Below are 22,234 nucleotides of genomic sequence, written 5' to 3' on the forward strand. Positions count from 1 at the left end.
CCGGGTTCGTGTGGCAATGTATGCCTGGGCTCCACCATCACTGATGGCACGTCACATCCTCTTGCGAGCAGGTAGCTGTGCATTTGCTTCGAGCGAAGGGATTGTGGCATTCGACGCGGTCTCCTCATTCCAAGGGCCTATTGCAATGGCAACGGGAACGGCGCTGCCTTCGAGGACGCGTACAGATCTCGCGTCGCGACAGAGTTCGATCGGCACTGGAACTCTGCCAATCCTTCCCAAAACGCCACGATGTAGCAGAAGACATGTATCATCACATCCTCCTGACCAAGGCAACAGGACCGTCGAATTGATGTCGTCCTTGCACCACGTAGGTAATCATGGCGAATGCCATGACTGCCGTGAAAATCACTGGTGCCCAGTTGAAGGACTCGGCGTCAACCGGAGTGCTATTCGGCCAGAATGTCCAGAAGCTGGCGAAGATGGAATAGCAGGTGGCCATGATATTGATTGGAAGCCCCAACTTTCCCAAGGACCATCTGGCTTTGGGGAGGGAATCCGGATCGCGAAACTTCTTGAGGGCGATGCAGGTGATCGAAATGGCATACGAAGCCATGAGAGCCGAGAGTTGCAACGACAGAATCGCGTTGAAAGCTGCGTTCGATCCGAGATTGATGAGAGATAGCAAGACGGTGCATACGAGCGTCAGCAATGTTGCGTTCACGGGGATATGCCATCGTGTATTCATCCGCGATATCCAGGAGGAGAATGGTAGTCCACGGTCTCGGGCCAAACTCCAGGCTTGACGCGCGCAAGTGGCGGTGAAGGACACGTTGCCAACCAGTAAGCACCAGACTGTCACGACTGTCAAGATGTTGATGCCAATGTTATTCTCTGGCATCGCCAATTTGAAGACGTAGAGGAAAGGGTAGCCGGTGGGATCATTCAGTGCGTCTTCCACTGACGGGATTGCGAAGAGCAGTGAGACGAGAAAGACCAGTCCGGTGGAGCCGTTGATGTAGAACGTCCACATCATTGATCGGGGAACGGAAAGCCCTGCGTCGCTGACTTCTTCGGCCATGTGTGCTCTATAAGCATAGGTAAGTCAGCACATCGCCGGCCTTATGCTTCCAGGTGTACTCACGCTGCATCTGAACATCCAAGAGAAGCAATCGCACTGATCTGGCCCACCATCAAACTGAGCCCCATCGTCGGCCACCCTCCCGTATTCGAGAACTCCAACAAGACTTCCCTCGCAGGCGGATGAGGCGCAAGCACCCATAAAACCACAACGACGGCAACGAATCCAGAAAGATGCAACACCATCGAGATGTTGTTGAGGATCGGAAAGAATTTCGAAAAGAAGATGTTGAAGATCCCGGAGACGACCACAACAGCTAGAACGCACATCGTGCTCTGCCAATTAGATGCTGTGTATCTGTCTGGGTAGTTGACCATTGCGAGCGACTGGATGATTGTTCCTGCGAGGAAGAAACCTGAGGCGTTGCCAGCTTGGTATGACATTGTGGAGAGCCAGCCTGTGGTGTAGCTGAGGAATTTCTGGTACTTTTCTGGTGCGAGTTCGCTCACCCCTGCGCAGGAAATGTCAGCTATGCAATCGGGAGTTAGACGCAGACTCGATGGTTCTTACAATGGTATTGAGCTCCTGCTGTGGGTGCCTGGAAGCCAATCTCAATTAATACCGGATTCTGATTTCAGCGATGAGTTCAGACTCACCATACTCGCCATCTCCGCCATGCTCGCGATAATCAGACCAAAGCCACCCAGCGTCCAGATGTAACTCCAGAAGAGACCAGCTCTGCCACCATCAACCAGGCCTTGCGTGTTTGCGGTCAGCAAAAACTGCCAAGTCGCCATGATCACGCAAGTGAAGGACAAAATCGAGAATTGTCGAAAGACTCTGCGCATTTCTTGTCGCTTTCCCATGCGCGACATGTCCCGGAAGTCGAAAGAAGTCATTCGTCCAGGATCGGACATGTTGTTTGTTAGCCGGTCCACTTCATCGAGCTGTTCTTGAATATCTTTGGTCGTCCTCATGCTTCCGATGCGTGGCTCGAAATTCTCTTGCACATAAGGTTGGCTCTTGCGAGCGGAGAACTTCGATTCTGGGGGCTTCATCCCGAAGGAGAGTCGTCCGTCTGCTGGGGTGTGCGACATTCTGGATCTCCAGTACAAATTTCGAGTTGAACTTTAAGCTTATACTGGAGCTCTGGGCGGCAAGCGCCTTTAAAAGGCACACTCGATGGTGTGCAGCAAGAGAAAACTCTGTCGCGCTCTCCTCGCATTCCAACGGGAGAGCTAGAGATGCACGAAGTGAGCACAACGACAACCGTCGCAAGGTGCTAGACTCTCAGGTTCTGCATGACCCGCAGAGGTTCGCCATTCGTTGCTCCACCTGTTACTCGCAGCCGCATGCTCGGCACGCTTGGAGGCTCGGGAGGGTTCAGACGGGCGAAGGGTTCAACGCAGTGCCAATATGGCGGGTGCTGTGTGTGCGGCACATGGCAACGCGGAAGTGGCTGACTGGACGTGTTCGATTGGGGATTGCATTGGCGAGATGCGTGGACCCGTCGGCCAGTCCGCACCATCCAGGAGACGGGAGCGGTTGGTCATGCTTTGCGAGAAGAGATGCCTCTGGAGGTCGCACGATTGTTTGCGACACAGCGGCATATGCTGTCTGCAGAGCGCCCGTTTCGTAAGCAAGATCGATCTTTCCCGGCGAACTGGCACTATCCTTCAACATCACATTTGAACGCTGTTACACGTCAAAACATCTAGCGCTGCAGTGACGTTGTCGCTGGTTGTCGATTGTCTTCACAGGATTAGGATCTGCACTTTGGAGGCGAATGGCCGCGGTGTGAGTCAATGTGTCGTTTGGCGTCAATCCTCACGATCAAAAAGGCGACGTGCATACAAGCAATAAGTGACGAAACGCTAGTGGCACATCAGGAGCATGCCAAGCCCTGGCACAAGACCTGCATCCATTCGGAATCACTGCTGGACACGCGGTGAGCGGAAGCGAGCATCGTCGTACAGCGGGGAGCGGCCAGCATTCCGAGCGATATGTGGTCTTCGGCCAGATTGCTGTGTCTGTGGTGGCAAGTGATGAGTTCTGAAAGCGATCGACTACAGAAGCACTTTGATACAACATCCCGGACGCCCATTGCCACTCAGACCGCTTCCATGGGATCCTGCCGTTGCTTTCGAACCTCGTTGTTACATCGCCGTCGTCAGACGCCGGTCCGGGGCTGGTGTTGGTGCTCCTTCAGTCCTGGGATGACACCGGATCGCGACCCAGGCAATCACCCTCGATAACGAAACGAGAAGACTTTCTTCTCTATCAGTTCATCACCGCACAGGAGTCCATAGATCATGGCATTCAGCAGTGGAGTCTATTCATCTAGGGGTAGCACTGAGGCGCAAAGCCTCATCGTTCTGCGCAACAAGCCTTCTGCTCTGTATCTCCATGACGCATGGCGCTCTTTCTCAACAGCAACAGTATAGCGATTTGATCTATGTTCAAAGGAGCCCACATAGAACTGTCACTCACACGGCATTACCACGACGCTCGACATGGCCGGTGGCTTCGACAGCAGCGGCGACAGTGGTCATTCACAATGGTCTCCTGGAACACGATATTTTGTCCGCATCTCCGACGACGACCATAGCGGCTGGCTATGGATCATCACTGTTATGTCACTGATCTACGTCCTGGTCGCTTTTGTTGTCCGATTCATTGTCAAATATGGTAAGCACGTCTGCAGGCTCAGCATCGAAAATTGCAAGACTGACGATTGCTAGGTTTGTAAGAAGCATTGTATCGTGTTGTTAAAAGTATGATCTGGCCTGACCTCATGTGTTCAGATACGGCTACGATGATTGGGCGCTTCTGGCATCTACCGTCCTTGCCGTTGGCCAGTACATCGCTGTCCTCTTTGGTCTTAGCCATGGACTGGGCAAGTCAACAAGACTACTATCAGCGACGCAGATTGACAAAATCGAAACAGTATGCTACTCCAGTCTCGGGTTCAAGTGCGAAAGCTAATCGAAGCAGTCCAATTCAGCTCACGTCTTTCTTTTCTTCCTGGCACATACCATGTCGAAGATCTCGACTGCCTTACTCACACTCAAACTATTCGAAACAGGCAGAGCCCGAAGCTTGCTACTTTCAAGGAGTTTGGTCATTCTTTCTGCGGTATATGGTGTGGGTAGTGTCTTGGCTGCTGCTATTAATTGTCAGAGCCCATCAACTCCACAACCTGACAGTGGTTCATGTCCAAACTTGGTATGTATTCTATAAAAGCCATTTACAAATCGTTTTGACAAGCTGCACTTCTAGCTACTTCGCTGGCAGATCAGTCTCGGCCTAGATGTCGCCACTGAGACTTTGCTGGTAGTTGTTCCGATGATACTTCTGGTCCGCATCCTCAACAAGCGGTCCTCCAGGATCACAGTAGCAGCTATCTTCGCTTGCAGACTGGTCGATATTGTCTTCGCAGGACTCAACTTCTATCAGATCACCCTTCTGCGAAACACCAGCGACTATGGCACAGGCATCATACCTCCCATCATCTGGATGCAGGCGGAACTATTATGGTCTATCATATCAGCCTCGCTACCTTGCCTCAAAGCTTTCATGCGACCATTCGACAAGGTGGGCGAGGATACTTGGCGATCGGGACAAGGCTATTCAGCGTCACGTTCCGGAGGCAGCTTGGGACCAAAACGAGCTTCGAAACAAGGAGGAGCAGTGGCGCATGACGATATCATGCTCGAGAGATATATGCCTAATCGCCCGAGCTACAACAACCAGATTCCGCCGCAGCCCGAAAAGGAGCACGAATCCGTGAACCCTGGTCATTATTCGTCGGCCACATGTGCGTTGGAAGACGATCGGCGAAGCTGGGGCTCACAAGATCAGATCATTCACCTCTCGAAACAGTGGACTCCGCAGCACAACGGCACTTGGCGAAACGTGCACGAGTTGCCGTGAGATCGAGGAAAGAAGCAAGGAATTGCAGTATAATAAAGGACGGACACTTTGTCGGGAACCAGAATATTGATATGTGTACTGACAAATATTGATAATAGTAGCAAGAATTGCCCACGAATGGCTCCTCAAGATCACTGCAGGTCGCTCTGAACTGCTGCAGCGGATCATAGCCTCGTTTGACATCTTGGTACGTATGGTTTCACCTCGCAAGATTGGCTCAGCGTCTTGGTCAAGCCTGTACACTCAGGCAAGGTGTGCATGACAAGAAGTGCGGAGGCACACGATGGCGCAAGCAGATCGGTGCCGAAGGCAAGGACATTGCATACTGGCAACGTCGCTGCTACGACCTGCAATGCAATGCAAATATTGTCTCTTTCTCCAGCACCTCGATAGCGGTCCAGTGGTACTTGACATTCGTCAAGCTGGAAGACTTACGTACTCGCGACGTGCTCAGGGTCTTGCAGCGAGAGAGCACATACGAAGGTCCATTCGTAATGGCGTTAGGCATGACCAACCAGCTGAAGGACGCCCACCTCAAATCTGCTGAGTGTATGATTGATTCCTACTCGGACTTGCTCGGGCCTTGCAGTACGGGGTCTCTTAGATACTAGAGTACCTTCGCTCAATGCGCACCTCACGGCTATCGACGGACTGGACAGCAGCCATGTATACGGGTACTGATTTCCAATACGAAGCTGTAGCGATGTTTGACGCGATGTGGGAGCATATGCTGCAATGGCACGACATGGAAACACTTTGTGGCGGCGTAACGGATCGTGAGGGGCATTGTGAGAATGCTGGAAACGCTGCGAGTCCGCATACTGCATAATGCTGCGGCACCGTCAACTCACAGATGTGTACGCATTTGTTCGATGATCCACAGATGGGAAAACACAGATCGCCAAATCGTGCCGTCGAGTCGTGGGTCATTTTTGCTCCAGCGATCGGATATCCTCAGCAGCCAGCAACACGGACCGACTGGATCTCTCAAACACTGCAAGTGGATATCTAAAGATGCTGCTAAGATATAGCAACAATGACAGAAATGACCGCGGAGTGCACAGCATGCGGGGTGCGTACGCGTTGCAGAAGAGCTCACAACAACTCGTATTCCAGGCCAGCTTATCTCCTCTTTCTGCATCCACATCATTCATTGGGCAGTGATGCCGCCATGGACTTCGCTCTGGTCGACAATAAGCTGCTGCATCGTTCGCATGAAAGCTGTGGAACACGGCACGTGCAAAGTCCTAAACAGGTAAAGCCATTGTTGCACCAACTGAACAATGAGCGTTCATCACCCACGCGTGTGGCATTCAACGATTGCATGCTGATGATGGCAGTGGTCTGCTCTGTGGTTAGCTGCAAAGGTCATCGTAGTCATGTCCATCAGAGACACTTCCGGCGCCAGTGATTCGGCCCCTCGAGCACTGCTAGCAAGCGGCTGAGAGGAACTTACTCAACCCAAAGTCAACTGCTGCCGATCCTCCTCGATAGCGAGTAATCGCCACTTTCATATGCGTACAATGCTACGGTGCAGGAGGAGCTACAGCGTGCATTGATGTACTGAAGCTGAGCCACGGAAGAGGTCTGGAATCGAGGATGTGAAAACCAAGTGAGCACATTGTCGATCGTTGGCCGACAACTATAAGAAACATCTCCTCTCTCCATCCATTCGAGGCTTGACACCAACTTGATCTCGTTTTAAAAAGCCTTCTCGAATCACAAAGGCCAAGTCAACACTTCCAGCCCCATTTACTTCACGAAGCCTCTTCAAGATGTCTGACTGGATCGGCCCCAACACCTACTACATCGTCTCTCGTATGAAGGACACTGCATTCATAGACCTCTCCACAGGTAGCGCTGCCCCTGACGCAAAAGTCCAAATCTGGTAGGTTTCTTTCTGCTTCACGACCGCTCGCTCCGCTCACGAGAACACTCAGGGATGCACCAGATCGTGACAATCCCAACGCGATCTGGTCTATAGTGCACCTAGGAATCGGTTCGAGCGGCAAATATGAGTACCATATCATGAACCGTAAGAGCGGCACTTACCTTACCTCACCTAGTGAGTAGATAATTCGGCTCTTGGGAATGGGAAGGAGATGCTCAAGTACTCTAGCAAGCGATGTCATCAGCAAGACAGACACCGAACTCCTGGTGACGGCGAATCCTACTACACCCTGGACCAATAGAAGCAGATGGTGCATTGTTCCATGTCGCAATAACACAGGTATGCCGCATAAATATAGATGGTAAAACCGCGGATCGCTGACCTACCGCGGGTTTTCTACTTCCATAGGTGCCTACTGGTAAGTTTATTCCCATATCAAATTGCCCAGACATTAACTTTTCTGGTAACGGCAGGATCGTCCCAGTTCTCAATACGAAATTGACTCTCAACATCAAAGGAGGAGGTGTCGCAGGCGGTGTCACGAGCAAGACTGAAATCATTCTGTGGCCGATCGAGAAAGCGGGAGGCGCGAGCACCAAGAACTCGCAATGGTTCCTGAGATTATCTGACGACGCCATCCTCAACTGCCCCAAAATTGCACCCGCAGCGTTGGAGACTGCAACTTATACTTAGGTGAGAGAGGCAGAAAAAGGGAGACAGACCAAAGCGAAAACGCCACGGAAGCCTCGAACATTCGTTGAATGAGATTCATTTGCATGCGTCCGTATGAGTACACAAATAGCTAGGATAGTGACTTTTTATGTAAAAGCAGAGGTTTGGCGACGCTATCCGTCACTCCCCACAACTTCTGCGAACCACTGCCGTAGAGCGCCAGCCAGGACATTGGGCAGCTCGAGCACATCCCGCACAATGAGGTAGTAGCGGAACGGAAATGTGTCCAGGTACTTGACCATGTTCACCTGAGTTTCGCCATTCGCGTCCATGCCGAATTCCACCCGATTGATATCCAGTATACTCTGCTTCGAACCCGCAGCCGTAGTCTCTTGAGCTGCAGCATCGACGACGATGAAGACGACCATGATCTGCTCTTCATGAGCTTGACGTACAAGCTGCCGGATTGACGGATGATCATCGCACAGTCCGTCGGAAATGATCAGCTGCAGTTGCCAGAGGTTGCTAGATGATCCGGTCGCTTTCAGTCGTGCAGCTCGGAACAGTTCAATCGACTTTTCGAGGAGTCGCTTGATATCCGTTTTGGTCTGCGAGAAGGTTAATTGTCTGACGACTTCTGCACCAGCATCAGACGTGAAAGGCATGTCGAAGGCGTGAGCGACCGTAGCTGTCTCGCCGAAGCCCAGCACAGACAACTCTCCAACTTCAAGCATGGCCATGCTCTTGGCGATCAGAGCGAGTGTGTCAAAAGCCAGGCCCTTTCTCTCGTCTTCATTCATCGACTGCGAGTCATCGATTGCCAGCATGATCTGGTAGGTGCGCTTGCTTGGCACTGATCGACGCATCCAGATCTTATCACGCTTGTATGAAGAAGCAATGTAGGGAATGATTTTCTTGATGTTGAGCCGCTTGCCAGTTCGGAAGTCGCCGCGCATTTTGGTGGCCTGTGTTGGCTGGAGAATCAGGCGAAGATGCTCGGTGAGCACGATTGCCATGTTGCGGGTTCTGTTCTCGTGATCTGTCCACTCTTTGCGGGCGTCGTCGATTGACTTCAATTCTGGGTTCTCTTGCGACAGATGTGTCTGGTCCAGCTGCTCATCAACATTTTCAATGTCATCTGGTTCGTCGATATCGGCGTAACCATCCATTGCAGTGTCCAAGTCTTTGGGCTTGCCAACCATGGTCTGATTTTGCTTCGATCCGCCATCCTTGTTCTCGCCCTTCGCTGCTGAGCCTTCGGCTTCTTGTTGCGCTTCGTCCTCTTCCGGCAACTCTGCCTGCTCTTCGGGCAGTGGAGCATCATCGAGGGTTTGCTCGTTGACATCGATTGCGTTCTGGTCATCAAGTGCCTTTGATTGTTCAGCACTGGCAGCTCCGAGAGCCTGCATGTCAGAATCGACATTCTCCGGAACGTGCTCGAATCGTGGGTCGCTCATGTCGACCTCTTCTTCTGCAGCCTTCTGAGACTCTTCAGGTTCCTGCGCAGTCTCAATATTTCGATTTTGATTGTACCACTGCTTCAGCACATCACCCAGTTGTTTGAATGGGAGCGATTGCTGTTGCTCATCGCCGGTTTCTGCTTGGCCAGAAGCCTCATTTGTCTGAGTCCTCTGGGTTCCCTCAGTTGCACCCGTCTGCTCGCTTGGCTCATTGGCATCGTGGTCATCTTCTTGCTGCTCAGCACTGGATACTGCTCCCGAATTCTTCGCATCATCTACGTCCTCCTCTTGGCCTTGGCCCGCGTCGGCGGAAGTTAGGCCATCGTCGGGCTTCTCTTGCGTATCTTCATTGTCAAGCATGGCTGTGTCAGAGTTCGCATCGTCGCCTTCTTCTTTCTCCTGGCCTGGGTCATCATCTTCGGCAGCGGTGGCTTCACCTGTCTGCTCGGCCTCCTCGGCACCATCATCCTCACCCATTTCGGCATCAAGATCAGCTGGGTCCTGCTTTGTCGTTGCTTCCTCTTCAGTGTACCCAGCGTCATCCATATCGTCAGGGATGTCATCCTCCGCCTCTATGTCACTCATCTCGTCACGGTCTCCATCCATTTGTAGGTCCTCCGGAAGGTCGAGATTCTGCTCATCTTGCATGTGCGGATCGGCCTGATCAGGCTCGTTTTGCCCGGCTTCAGCATCCATTTCGGCGCCAGCTTCTGCTTCCTGCTCCATTGGTTCATCGTCCTGGGCGTCGTCGGCTTCAGCATTCTCTGCAGCGGCTTGATCGTCATTGCGAGTTCCTTTGCCTTTGTCCGCTTCCTTGTCCGCCTCCTCTGCCTTCTTCCCATCATCCCACGTTTTCTCATCCACGGCGTCGTCGTTCTCGCCGATCTTGCCGGTTTCCTCATCAAGTTCAGCGTCCTCACCGCCTTCCTTGTCATCTTGTTGGTCATCCTCCTCGGAACCATTCCCTTCGTCGAAATCACCCTGCAAGTCTTCGTCTGCCATGTCGACGGCGTCCTTTTCAGCTTCAATGTCATCGTCTTTCTCTTTCGACTTGGCTTCCTGGGCCAACTCAGACAGATCCTCATCTGCGCCGACATCCTTACTAATGTCTTCGCCACCCTCGCCATCGCCAAGACCAGTGCCGCTTTCAACCTGACCGGACTGCTGCTCCTCGCCTTGTGCCTTATCTGTTGGCGTACAGAATCCTTGTCTTGCAAGCTGCACGAAGGATGTCGCCAGATGGAATGCCACTCTGCTTGTGGTGGCGTGAAGCTTCGCAAAATCAAGCAGCGCATTGCTAGCACTGTTGGCGTAAGCGTCCAGCACAGGCAGTACATTGGTACAAACCAATGCGATCTGAACCAGATCCTGTTCGGCCGCAAACTGGTCTCCCGTGTCTGAATGCAGCGATGGTAGCAAGCTGATCAGATTCTCTAACTTGGACCGGGCAACATCTAATTTCAGAGTGTGAACAAAAGACTGCAGATGCTGCTGCTCATCAAGGAGCCAGGACTTCTGGGTCGAGCCGTTCACACCAACACCGTTCGCAGTCAATGGCGCTTGTATATCGCTAATGAGTCCGACTAGCATCTGAACCCAGTCATCGGTACTGATGGGTTTTGCACTATCTGTGAGCGGCTTTGTGGTTTCCGTCGCGGTCCATCTTGCGACATGCTTCAACACAGGATGAAGCTCTTGGTGTCGCGCGATGGCATTCTGGATATGAGTGCGAAGTTGAGCAGATATCGCATTGAACTGCTGTGCGAGGTTCCGGAGGACACGCGTACTAATGCCAGCAGGTAGGGCGGCGTGAGTGGAGATTTGTTTCTGCAGACCTTGCAGCCCTTCGATGTTCGTTGCTAACTGCGTTGCAACCTCGGAGTAGTCTATGCTCGCCAGTTGTGATTGCATGTGCACAATTCGAAATGCTGTTTGTGCAATACCAAGCAGACCGAGGATGTTGGCACGGCATAGCCCAATGTCGGAAGCGATTCCACTCTCGGAATGGACGTTGTCTACCTCTGCTACTTCACGAAGCAGCCGCATCGCGCTCGTGAAAGCTTCGAGGTCGCCGAGGCCGTTGCTGATGCTGATTCGCTGCTGGATGGTGACATGCAGCATACTCTCCAGAAGAGTCTTGCCTCTAGCAATCTCCGCAGGTGTAAGGTCTTCATTGTGCTTGATCGTACTCTCGCGGACGGTAGGCATAAGATGAGCGAAGCGGTGGTGCTCATAATCCGCAAGAGCAGCACTTGCTGTTGGTCTGATCGATTGCAGTGGCATTGACCTCGACAGCACACCTTGTAATGACTGCTGTTGTGCGAGGACGTCTTCAGCCATATTTCTTTGGAACCCCATAGCCTGAACCTCGCGGAAAACGTCAGCGAGCAGACGGCGCTTGCGCGTTTTCAGCTGTTGAACAACGCTCTTGTTCTTCTCCGTAGCAACACTCGGTGTTGCTTTGCGAAGTTCCGCTGCTTCATCGTTGGTTTCTTGCAGAAACCTATCGAGACGCTTTGTCACCTTCAGTGCATGCTTGACCATCTCCGCTCGAGAAGTAATCCGAGAGGCTACCGATGCAAGATCGTTCAATTCTCGAGGCCGGCCAAGCCAGGCCTCAAGACGTACAGGTGTGGACTCTAAGGCAGCAACCACGTTTGCGAGTTGCTCAGATTCTGGGTCCAGCTGTCGTTCCATGGCTGGGAATTCCGACTGCAGGAGCGGGGCTACTGGCTCAGCGAGCAGCATGCGATACTTCTTAACGCTGCGCAGGAGTCGATTGTGCGAGTTCTTCGCGCTTCTCTTCAAGGCCTCGATGTTGCGGTCTTTCCAACTAGCAAGCTGCACCACTTCCTTGATTTGCTTTTCAAGCTCGCTCCGCTTACTAGCTAGGTGGCTTGAGACGGTTGCAGTGAAGTGCGAATAGAATTGGATGAGGCTTGTCAATGCGGCATGAACAGGATTGAGTGAGGCGTTGTCCATGGCCCTAACCCGCAGATCCGCTGCGAAATACGTCAACATTGACAAGCGGGTGGCAAACTCGCCCAGGCCACAATGTTGAAGGAATGAGGCGAGAGTCTCGAGCAGTTGTCGGGAGAAGCTCTGGAGCGCCGCGCCAGACTGCGCTTCGCTTTCCGCTGCGATGATGATCGTCTCGTACGCAACGTACCACCATGATGAAGCATTCTTCTCACAAGCCTTGTCTTCGTGATCAAAGAGTCCTGCCCATGTTGACAACTCAAGTTGCCGCCAGCTGACCACCAGGCTAGTGATCTCCTCCAACAGGCTGGAAACAGAGTACTCGGAGCTAGCAACTTTCTGCCATTCATTGACGATGACGTGCAGTTTCTCGATGTATGGTAGGAAGCGTGCCAATGGTTCTGAGTAGTGAACCGCAAGGATTGTGTTACAAGCTCGAAGTGCTTCGATTGGCGTTGCATGATCGGGCCAAGCGTTGTGGATGTGCTCAAAGCGCTTCTGAATCTTTTCGAGCAGTGAAGCAAGTCGTTTCGCTTGTCCCACATCAGGGTCGGTGTAGATGTTCTTGCTCACTTTGGGTGCCGACAGCTCTGTAGACAATCTGTGTAAAGCGCTGATGATGGCTGCGACACTCGGACTGTCCCGTAGTGCAGGCACTTCGGCTGCTTTATGCAGTAGATCGAGCAGTATCTCTTGACTTATGCCCTTCCCAGTGTGGATAGTTCGATGAATTGCCTGGATAATCGGAGCCAAGGCTTGAGCATTCACACTAGGTGTCTGCTTTGTTTCCTGGATGCCTCCATCATAAGCTGGGAACAGCGCCTGAAGATCGGCTGCGATTGCTTCCTCGGACTCATCATCGGTACCACGAAACTGATACAGACTCGAATTGCGGGCAGCTATACGTTGGTCGTGATCGAGCTCCTTGGCCCAGGCTTCGTAAAACAAGCGCAGAGTATTGTTAAGCGTCGTACGGAACTCTTGGGAAGTCTTGTCAATTGGCACGATCGAGCATCTCGCTGCTGTGACAGAGAGCCACAGAAGTTGCTCTTCCTTAGACCGACAGGGACCTTGCGCGTGGACGAACAAAGCCTCGTTGGTCCAGTCGTCGATACCTGCGTTTAAGAACGGAACGATTCTCGCGAGGGAGCTCTGCACCTGAGCCTGATGGGTGGGTGACGGTAACAGTCGGCGGGCCACGAATAAGCAGTCGACGAATCCCAGCACAGGTGCCGTGAGATCCGCGTATGCTCGGTATTGTGCATCTAGTCTGTCGCGAATGACAGTCAGATTGTTCCACGCAGCGTCGTTCAAATTCTGTGGGTTTGTGTCCTGTCGCAGAGGAAAGATGAGGCGCGATAAAGCCTTGAGATCACCCTGGAGCTGTGAAAGCTGAGAGACCTCAGGTCGACATACCTCTACCACTGCTGGTCCCTCACCGAGTGCTGCAATTTGCTCTTCTAAGATTCGTGCGCGTAACGAGTCTGGCTCTCCGACCCATGCCTGCCTGTAGGACCGCAACGCCTTGAGTTGAGCCTGCAAGTTATCTTTGGTGTGTTGGAAGACAGTGTTTGACACTTGCGATTCTTGCACTGGGTCGAAGGTGTGCTCCGGTAAGCATATATCGAGGCAGGCGCTTGCAAGTAACGCCCACGCGTAAGCAGCGTTTGCTTGCATTTCAGCCGCCTGTTCGGAGGTCGTCGTAAGATACCTCTTCACTTCGCTGAGCCGCCGGCAGACCGCTGCAGCGCGTTCGTCACTACAACAAGCGACCGCTTGAACCGCAGCGTCTTGCATGTCTTCATCGCGTAACATTCTGATTGCGTGGTCTCTGAGAAAGCCCAGTTCGCTCTGCTGAGCCAGCGCTTGTGCAACAGACTTTACCAAGATGCGTAGCTTGGTGTTCAGATGTCTCACGGCCTCGTCTTCCAAAAGCCGCGCTCTAGTGGTAGCAGCGTGACCAAGGATTCCAGTCTCGGATTCCAACAAGCCCAAAGCCTGCAGGCTGACCTCTTTCGTGGTAGCAAGATCGCCAAGAATGATTTTCAGGCTTGCAAAGCTCTGGAAATCACTAGAGTCGTCCGCGCTCGTGCTTGATGAAATCGAACGTATGTGATTCAGGGCGAGCTGTGACGGTGTCGCGCCGACGCCTCCAGCCAGTCCTCTTGCTGTCTTCCTCATCGCCAGAACTTCTAGATTGGCCATTCCCATGGGATCTGAAGCATATTCCTCGCTTGCAATGACCAGTCTCTGGTAGAGGGATTCGAAGCTGGCTGCAAAGTGGGGCTTCGCAGTCACAGCATTGTCGACCAATTCATCATCCAGTGCAGCAGCAGGCAATGTTCGGGTGGCTTTGTCCGCCAGACTGCGTAGATCATCAGCCGAATGGCTGACGTCGAGAGCTCGTCGGAACTGGACACGCAGCTCTGCAATGTGTTTCACTGGCACGCGAAAGCTCAAGGTGACTTCGTCGAACTTTGCCATCACATCTTCAAAGGACAGCAGCGCTTGCAAGGTTTCCATTGTCTTGGGCATCGCTGGCCGGAATTGCTGCCACATTGCAATGAACGCGTGTCGAGCCTGCGCATTGGGGACCAACCCCAGATCGTCCAGACCGCTCTGGAATCGAGCAATTGTCCCCTCAAGATCAGGGAGCGACTGTAATTGGCGGCAGATAGATTGTCCGACCATCGAGATCGCGGTCAACGTCGGGACGTCCATCATTGGCGAGCCCAGTCCACGCAAGAGAGTCCAGCAGAAGGCGACCAAGCTCAATAGTTCGCTCTTTACCGCGTGCAGATCATGCGCAGGCAGATCATGACTCTGCTGCGACCATTCTTGCAGCGGGAGCAGTAGCTTGCCACATACATCCAGCAGATTGACTTTTGTCTTGGCATTGCTGAAATGTGTCTGCTGCCTGGCGCTTTGCCAGAAACGAGAGAGACGATCAACCAGTTTGCGATCAGCCTTGGAGTGATTCAATGCTGCCGTAACTGCGGTGAGCTGAACATTGATGTCATAACGTGTTGCGAGTGAAACAGCAGCCGTGTAGACTTGCTGAGATTGTTGAATAAGGGGTTGGTTGTTGAGAGGATGTACAGTCTGTAAAGAACACTTACCGTCAGCTAGAATACTTACTTTGGGAGACACTGGGCTACTGACCTGTACACGAGCATAGTCAGCAGGCGCCTGCAATGCGTTTGTCACTCCATGGTATAGGTCTTGGACGTTGACTTGATCTCCTAGCGACGATGGTGTTGTCTCGGCTGCGTTGCAGCTCGGGTCAGTGCGAGTTGTGTCACGTTCGAAGCGATGCATAAGCTGCTCGTCAGCCAGACCGCGATGGTCGCGAGCCAATCCTTCTGTGAAGCCATCTGCTCCCGAGGCAGTAATCTTTCTCATGGCACTGAACCTGGTCATCGACGACTCAGGATGCAACATAGTGGTTGGGACAACCGTGTCTGGCCGGAGATCTGCGAGGAAGATCTCTACAGCGCGGTTGCGCATGGCGCGCGACAGTTCTCCGAGCTTTGGGTCGACTGTCAGGAAAATCCGGAATCCAGGATGAGGTTTGATGATCTGTGCGGAGCCATCGGGAGCACTATGCTCGTTCACGATCAAGACTCCACTGGGCTCCATGAGACCATTGAGTCTGTCTAGAACAGATGGGCTGCACAAGTTAGCATTGTCAAGTACCACCCATTTACCTTCTTGAATAGCCTCGATGAGAGGGCCTTCAATCCATTCGAACCGTGCCTTGTCAATTGCTTCTTGGCCGAGTTTGAGCTCATCGAGCACAGAAGATAGTCGCAAGGCGATCTGTTCCGGCAGCAGCTTCAACAAACGAGAGACCGAAGCATCGTCTGCCTTCTGTTCAACTTCCAGGAAAGCCTGCTCAAGTGCAGCGTAGTCAGCCACAAGCCCCTGTGCGAGCGCTGCTTTGCCGAGAAGCTCATGTTGGGCCCGAAGTCGGGAAAGTGCGAGTGTTCGACGTCTGTGAGGGTCATGCTGCTCGTAGCCTCCGATGAGATCGAGTGCGTCAGTCTCAGCGCTCATTCCGAGCGTCACAATATCAGCGCCAACACAGGATGCAAGTCCCTCCAGTAATGTCGTTTTGCCAACGCCAGACCCACCTGCGAGGATGACAGGCCATCTCTTATGCACACATAGCATGATGGACTGCAGAGCTCGTAAATGCTGCGATGAGGCTTTGAGGCTGGAACACCCATTGAATACGTTAGCCACCACAGTATCTCGAGGCAAAAGGGCGAGGCCGATCTGCAATGTTTGCGTGGAGGTATTGTAGAAAAGATCGGTTGGGTGCTGTGCGCCCTCGAAGATCGAACAGAAAAGCTCGCGCACGCACGTCTTGTCCAATGGCGTCCTGAAGCGTTGCATGAACAGCATCTCAACAAAGTCTCGAGCTGTACCAGCTCTGAGAAGACCGTCATGGGATGCAGCAAGTGCGAACCATCGAGTGATGTCGCGCAGATTGAATTCCCATGGACTGCCAAGGGCGCCGAAGGTCCTTCGATCAGCGACCTCTTCATTGAGACGCGTCACGAAAGCGATTGACTTCTTGACGTAGTCGATATCGAGCTCAGAGAACGAGCGTTGACAGATCATCAGAAGATCCTCGGCTTTGAATGTGTCGGCGTAGACGACAGTAAATCGATTCACGAACGAAGCAGGTAACCCTTTGCGACCTCCGCCTTGGTGATGGGGGTTCTGGGCAGCGAACAGCCGGAAGCGAGGGTGTCGAGCAAAAGACAGGCCAAGTTCAGGTACGAAGACTTCTCCTCGATGATCGAGACAAGCATTCAGGCCCTCCAAGACTGATTGTGAAGCGAGATTCATTTCGTCAAGCAGAACCCACTCGCCACTCTTCATGGCACGCAAGAAGGGCGCATCTCGCCATCCGAAGCCATCTTCAACCGGAGCATCGGCGCCGAACAGATCGATCAGGTCGGTCTGGTCCGATAAATTGATTCTTGTCAGCGGTGTCCCGGTCGCGGCTGCGATTGCCGTTACGAGTGCCGTCTTGCCGACACCGGGAGACCCCTCGAGTAGTACTGGCTTGGACAATTGCAATGCTCTGAGTATTCGCATTGCATTAGATCGTGTGGTAGGCGGATCGAATGTGAATGCCACCTCGCCCTCGACAACATTTGACGAACGCTCGATCTGGAATGGGCCAATACTGAATGTTGTCGGGCCATGGAGAACTTCGAAGGTTCCTTTGTAAGACGCAAGAGCATCGGTACCCAAAAGGCGACCAAGTTCGGCAAAGCAGGCCTGGCGTTCCTCGTTCAGACTCAACGACGTCGTGCTCATGAGACCTGCTGGATTTGCTCCAAGAGTGTCGATGTAGACCATGGCAGCTCCGTGTGTTATAGCTGGAAGCGCCCCAGCGTGCTGGAACGAATTGACAAACTGTGTCCAAGCCAATGTATCCCGAATGGACACTGCGGAGCTAGCTGATGTATCGAATCTCTTCTTGAACCAGCTGGCGAAGTGAATCATAGCATGAGCATGTGGCCGAGCGATAGCCACAAGCTTCGCCTGCACTATCTGGAGCACATCGTCTAAGTCAGACATGGCGGGCGCCCAGATCTCCGTGAAGCGATTCCTGAGAGCTGGCGAGAGCTCACGCTTTCCGTAGTCGCCACCAGGGTTCATCGTGGCAAAGAATTGGAATCCCGGCGCGGCCGTGATTGAGGCATCAAGACTACCCTTCTCGGCAAGCAGTATTGTTCGGGATGGCTCTAGAACACTATTGATGCGTTCGAGCACTGAGTCGTCGGCCAAGGAAATTTCGTCCAGCAGGAAGAACTGACCCTGGCGCATCGCTTTAACGAGAGTGCCGTCGGCCCACTCGAACAGTGCGTTGTAGCGTGTACGACAGAGTTGGATTTCCAGGTGGGTAGGGTTATGTTGCCAACTTATCCGTTCGTCTTTTGGCAAAGACTTCACGACGCGATCATAGTCGATAAGGAGCTCGTCCGTTGACCTAGACGCCGCGTCCTCGGATGTCTGAAGCATTGGCGAAGCAATCAAATGTTGCCTGAGCGTGGATTCAACGGCACCACGGTTGCGAACAGGTCGCTGCGATCCGATGAGATCGCCGGTTTCTGTGTTCTGGTGGGCGTTGACCGTATGGAGCACTTTAGCCATGGCATCAGCGAGCATCTGGCACACCGTGGTCTTGCCACAGCCGGTCTCGCCAACAAGCAGAACGGGCTCATTGTTCGCAATAGCCCGCGATACCAGCACATAAAGCCTTCGCATGGCCTTGGTCCAGACTACCCCATGGTCGGCGCCAGATTGAACGTGCTGGAAAATCTCGGGCGCGTTCTGAGCATACAGCGTGTCGTCATCGATACTGACCTTTGGTCCCTTCTCGCTCATGGCTTTCTCGATGACGGTCTTAAGAGCATCGCGCTCCTCGGGCTTACGCACACGCTCGCAGAGCAACATGTAGCCGTTGACTGCTAGTTGTTCAATCGTGTCATTCGGTCGCATGGCCCAGCGAAAGAGATCACGCAAGGTCGCAAAGCTCTTCTGTTCGAACAATCTGCTCTCTTGCCGCATGACCGAAAGTTCTCGATAGACGTTCACGATGCGAGCACATCGCGAGGGTGGCTGCTGAGTTCGTCGCTGAAGGATTTCTTGAAGCTCACTGATCGGAATGTCATCGAAATGCAGTTCCAGGAATCGATTTCGGAACGCCCTCGAGAGCGTTTTCCGACCACCATACAGTCCTGCGGGGTTTTGAGTGGCAAAGAGCATGAAATCTGGATGTGGCCGGATTGTTTCCTGGGTTTCAGGCACTAACAATTCGCGGTTGTCATCCAGCAGCCGATTCAGAGCTTCAAGCACGTCGGTAGGCGCCAGGTTCAGTTCATCCAGCACAATCCAATGGCCTTCGCGAAGGGCTTTGACGAGCATGCCTTCCTGAAATTGCAGAGTGCCATCTGTCCCGGAAACGTAGGTACCAAGATACTCTTGCAAGTCGGTATGTTCGTGATTGTTGATACGTGTGAATTTGTGCCCGGTGCGTTGTGCAAGATATTCGATCATACTTGTTTTGCCGGCCGATGTAGGTCCCTGTATCAGTACAGGGAACTGCCGAGTAGAGGAAGCTCGAACAAGATTCTCCAGATTTCGGCGAACGAAATCCGTAATGATGTACTGTGGTTGGTCTTGCAGCTCGCCTGCACCTCTGCGAATCCAGTGCTTGCTACCGGGATGGCCCTGTACATACGCATGTCCGTCTTCTGGCTTGCGCAGTGTCCGCTGCAGCTCTGCCTTGACATTGATCTTAGCCTTCCTGAAAAGACAATCCTCAATCAGAGGTTGCACCAAGGATATGGATTCTGCGTCCAGAAACGTAAGAAAACTCATCTGGAATCCTTCGTATAAGGCACGCCTCAAACTACACATCTGTGAGATTCGCTTTGCATAGCTGAGAGTTCTCGTCAATGTGCGCAATGAGAAATGTGGCTTCTGGCCAGCACCATCAACAAGCTTGTTGTCTTGAGACAGCAGGATAATCCTTTGGTAGAGCTCCCGCACGTGGCTTGCCACTGCAACATCTGAAGTTGCTGCAGCGCCCAGCCATGTACGCACGATGCTCTCCAGCGACTTTGCATCCTTATCCGGACTTTCAACATAGAGCTCGGTGAAGCGTGACCGAACTCCTGGCGGAAGGTCCTTCTTCCCGACGTCTGTCGCAGGGTTCATCGCAGCGAAAACGCGGAAGTCTGGATGCGCTTCGATGCGCTCGATATTACCAGACTCTGTGAGCAGCAAGAATGGATTCGGGTCCAGCAGATCGACAATCGATTCGAGCGTGTCGGAAGACGCCAAGTTGATCTCATCTAAGAGCACCCAGTCTCCATTCCGAACAGCCTTGACAATGTTGCCTTCAATGAACGTAAATGCTACGGCTTTATCGCCCGAGCTCAGTCGCTGCTCCATCGCTTCTAGTCTGAGGAAGAAGACGTCCCATTTGGCAAAGTCGATGGCCCTTTTGCTCCCTGTCTTGCGTTTCTTGGCTGGAGCTTCACCCTCGTCTCTCGGTGGCGTAGCGGCCCGCTCTTGGTTGACCATTCCTATCGCAGTACGAAAGAGCTTACACACGCCGGTCCAGTTGTTCTTGTCCATCGACTTCTTCAGGAGGGCAATGAATTTTTCGTTCTTTGCTGACGGGAAACTGTCGCTGAAAAGCTCGTCGAATTCGTCCTTCAGAGGGACCATCAAAGCACGAGGATTGACGGGCTTGAAGCCACCGAGCAAGTCACCAGCTTCAGTCTGCTGGGACAAGTTGAAAGGTACCAGCTTCTTGCCCAACTGAGTGGCGAGATGCTGAACAGCTGTGGTTTTCCCAACCCCCGTTTCACCGACCAGTAATAGCGGCTCTCTGTTCACTACAGCTGCCAAAACACTCTCAAGTGTGCGACAGGTATGTGGATTGGTTGAAAACGAGCTTTCGACAATCTTCTTCTGCTTGCTCCGTGAGATCGCATGACGTCCTGCTCGTACGCTTTCTTTGGCAGCTTTGTATTCAGGCTCCCGGTCACGCAAAAGGTGGTCTCTACGTTGAGGATCGATGTAAAGCTCTTCTGCGATGTGAGAAGCCAGCATCGTTCGTACCTCGTCGTCTGGTAGTGCGCCCAAGAATGAATCCACGGCTTCAAGAAAAGAATCATCGATATCTTTGCTTGTGAACGAGGATCGACCATGTCGGCTGGTCGCAACTCGTTTGCACCACTTCAGCAGATCTCGAGGTCCAATAATGCGAGCAACACCTGTCTTGCTCTGGCCCACAAGGATCGACTGTTGACTTGCCGCATTGAGCCGCCCATAAACTGCCATGAACTGTGGGACGAGCTTGTCAAGACCGGAATAGAGGCTGCTGACAACATCTGCCAGCTCTGAAGGCTCAGGCATCTTGATAGAGAGCTTCCGCCAGTGTCGTGCTCCCACCATATGTGAAAGTGGCTTGCTTTCTTCCCCACGATGATTGCGGAAACTACGAACAGTAGCGACGATGCGGAAACCCTCGGCAGCATATATCGTCTCTTTGCGATTAGGGATCAAGAGCTCCCTCTTTTCGATGAGTGGAAGTAGGGTACCCAAGACTTCATTCGGAGCCTTGTCTAAGTCCTCGATGACAACCCATCTGCCTTCTTGCACGGCCGTGGTCAGAACTCCAGGCTTCCAAGTGAATGTTCCAGGCACATCGCCGGTGGTATGAAGGCCAAGTAGGATTTTGGCATCACTCTGTTCATTGAGATGCAAAGTGATCATTTGACCAAGCTTGCCGAGGGTCTTGGCAACATGTCGTATTAGTAAACTCTTTCCAGAGCCAGCAAGGCCAGTAAGCAGAAGAGGTTCGGGTCTCTTAAGGGCGTGTGCGATACATGATACGTTGTCTGACGTAGTCAAGGTATGAACCAACTCGCTGGACCCTCGATCAGAGTGCCCGTTGGCCAACGTGGGCAATAGCACGCCTCCAACAAGTGTCGTGGACGAGTGAAAACACTCCGCTGGGATGCGTCGGATGTTCGAGGACGGCGCTGATACCTTCGCTCTCTGAGCCTCAGAGATAGCAGTGAACACCGCGTCACTGCATTCTTGCTCCCAGAGGGTCAGGAACCGATAGTCGATGATTCTGTCGTCCCAAGGGCCGTCAAGGGGAGCACCAGGCCGGTCTTCGCCTAAATACTGCTTGAGAGTGGTCTCAAACCAATGATCTGCGCCTTTCAATTGGATCTGTAGTATTCTGATGATGAGATACGTGACTGCTGGACTGCTTCGTTGCAGTAATCTCGCCAGCTCTGTACGTGGGACGAATCTGCCAAATATTCGGCGGTCGTACTTGACCAGGCGAAACAGGCCAAGCAAATACAGCAAATCCTCGTTGTCGGCATCTTTTTGGCCCAGTGAATAGCGTTCCTGTTCCAACATGTGAGTGGCCAGAGAGGAGAGGAAAGGTGCATAAGGTATTATTCGTCCTAATGTGGCAATCGAGGACGCCAAAGATCCGTGGGTCCGTAGGGACGCGCAAATGTGTGCAAGCAGATTTTCGCAGTGGATCAACAGGATGTACGTGTATCGAGCGTCCAGTGCACTTTTCGTGAGAGCTTCAAGATATTGCTCGTTGCTGCCGTTCTGAATAATCTGCAGCAACCCTTCTGGGAGCTGGCCGCCCTGGCGCAGCAACTCGGTGTCCCAGGCGCACTCCATTGCAGTGCG

The 22,234-nt window shown here is 52.8% G+C and overlaps 4 protein-coding genes across 4 annotated transcripts; 2 read left to right on the plus strand and 2 right to left on the minus strand.

Moving 5' to 3' along the window:
* Positions 1 to 271: 271 nt before the first annotated feature.
* Positions 272 to 2,136, minus strand: RHO25_009770 (uncharacterized protein; the record flags this gene model as incomplete). Its single annotated transcript, XM_065603214.1, has 4 exons — positions 272 to 1,046; positions 1,103 to 1,550; positions 1,610 to 1,637; positions 1,696 to 2,136. 4 exons carry the CDS (start codon positions 2,134 to 2,136, stop codon positions 272 to 274), a joined length of 1,692 nt encoding a protein of 563 aa, XP_065459286.1.
* A 1,416-nt stretch (positions 2,137 to 3,552) lies between these two features.
* Positions 3,553 to 4,972, plus strand: RHO25_009771 (uncharacterized protein; the record flags this gene model as incomplete). The annotated part of the gene is given in 5 exon segments (XM_065603215.1): positions 3,553 to 3,727; positions 3,744 to 3,780; positions 3,844 to 3,985; positions 4,034 to 4,264; positions 4,319 to 4,972. The coding sequence occupies 5 exon segments, from the start codon at positions 3,553 to 3,555 to the stop codon at positions 4,970 to 4,972; spliced, it is 1,239 nt and encodes a 412-aa protein (XP_065459287.1).
* A 1,775-nt stretch (positions 4,973 to 6,747) lies between these two features.
* Positions 6,748 to 7,556, plus strand: RHO25_009772 (uncharacterized protein; the record flags this gene model as incomplete). The annotated part of the gene is made up of 5 exons (XM_065603216.1): positions 6,748 to 6,860; positions 6,913 to 7,037; positions 7,092 to 7,202; positions 7,272 to 7,281; positions 7,337 to 7,556. 5 exons carry the CDS (start codon positions 6,748 to 6,750, stop codon positions 7,554 to 7,556), a joined length of 579 nt encoding a protein of 192 aa, XP_065459288.1.
* Positions 7,557 to 7,708: 152 nt separating this feature from the next.
* Positions 7,709 to 22,225, minus strand: RHO25_009773 (uncharacterized protein; the record flags this gene model as incomplete). The annotated part of the gene is made up of 2 exons (XM_023601300.2): positions 7,709 to 15,076; positions 15,137 to 22,225. The coding sequence occupies 2 exons, from the start codon at positions 22,223 to 22,225 to the stop codon at positions 7,709 to 7,711; spliced, it is 14,457 nt and encodes a 4,818-aa protein (XP_023454056.1).
* Positions 22,226 to 22,234: the final 9 nt, after the last annotated feature.

This window comes from Cercospora beticola, chromosome 6 (assembly GCF_033473495.1).
Source record: "Cercospora beticola chromosome 6, complete sequence".
In the NCBI taxonomy this organism is placed as follows: Eukaryota; Fungi; Ascomycota; class Dothideomycetes; order Mycosphaerellales; family Mycosphaerellaceae; genus Cercospora; species Cercospora beticola.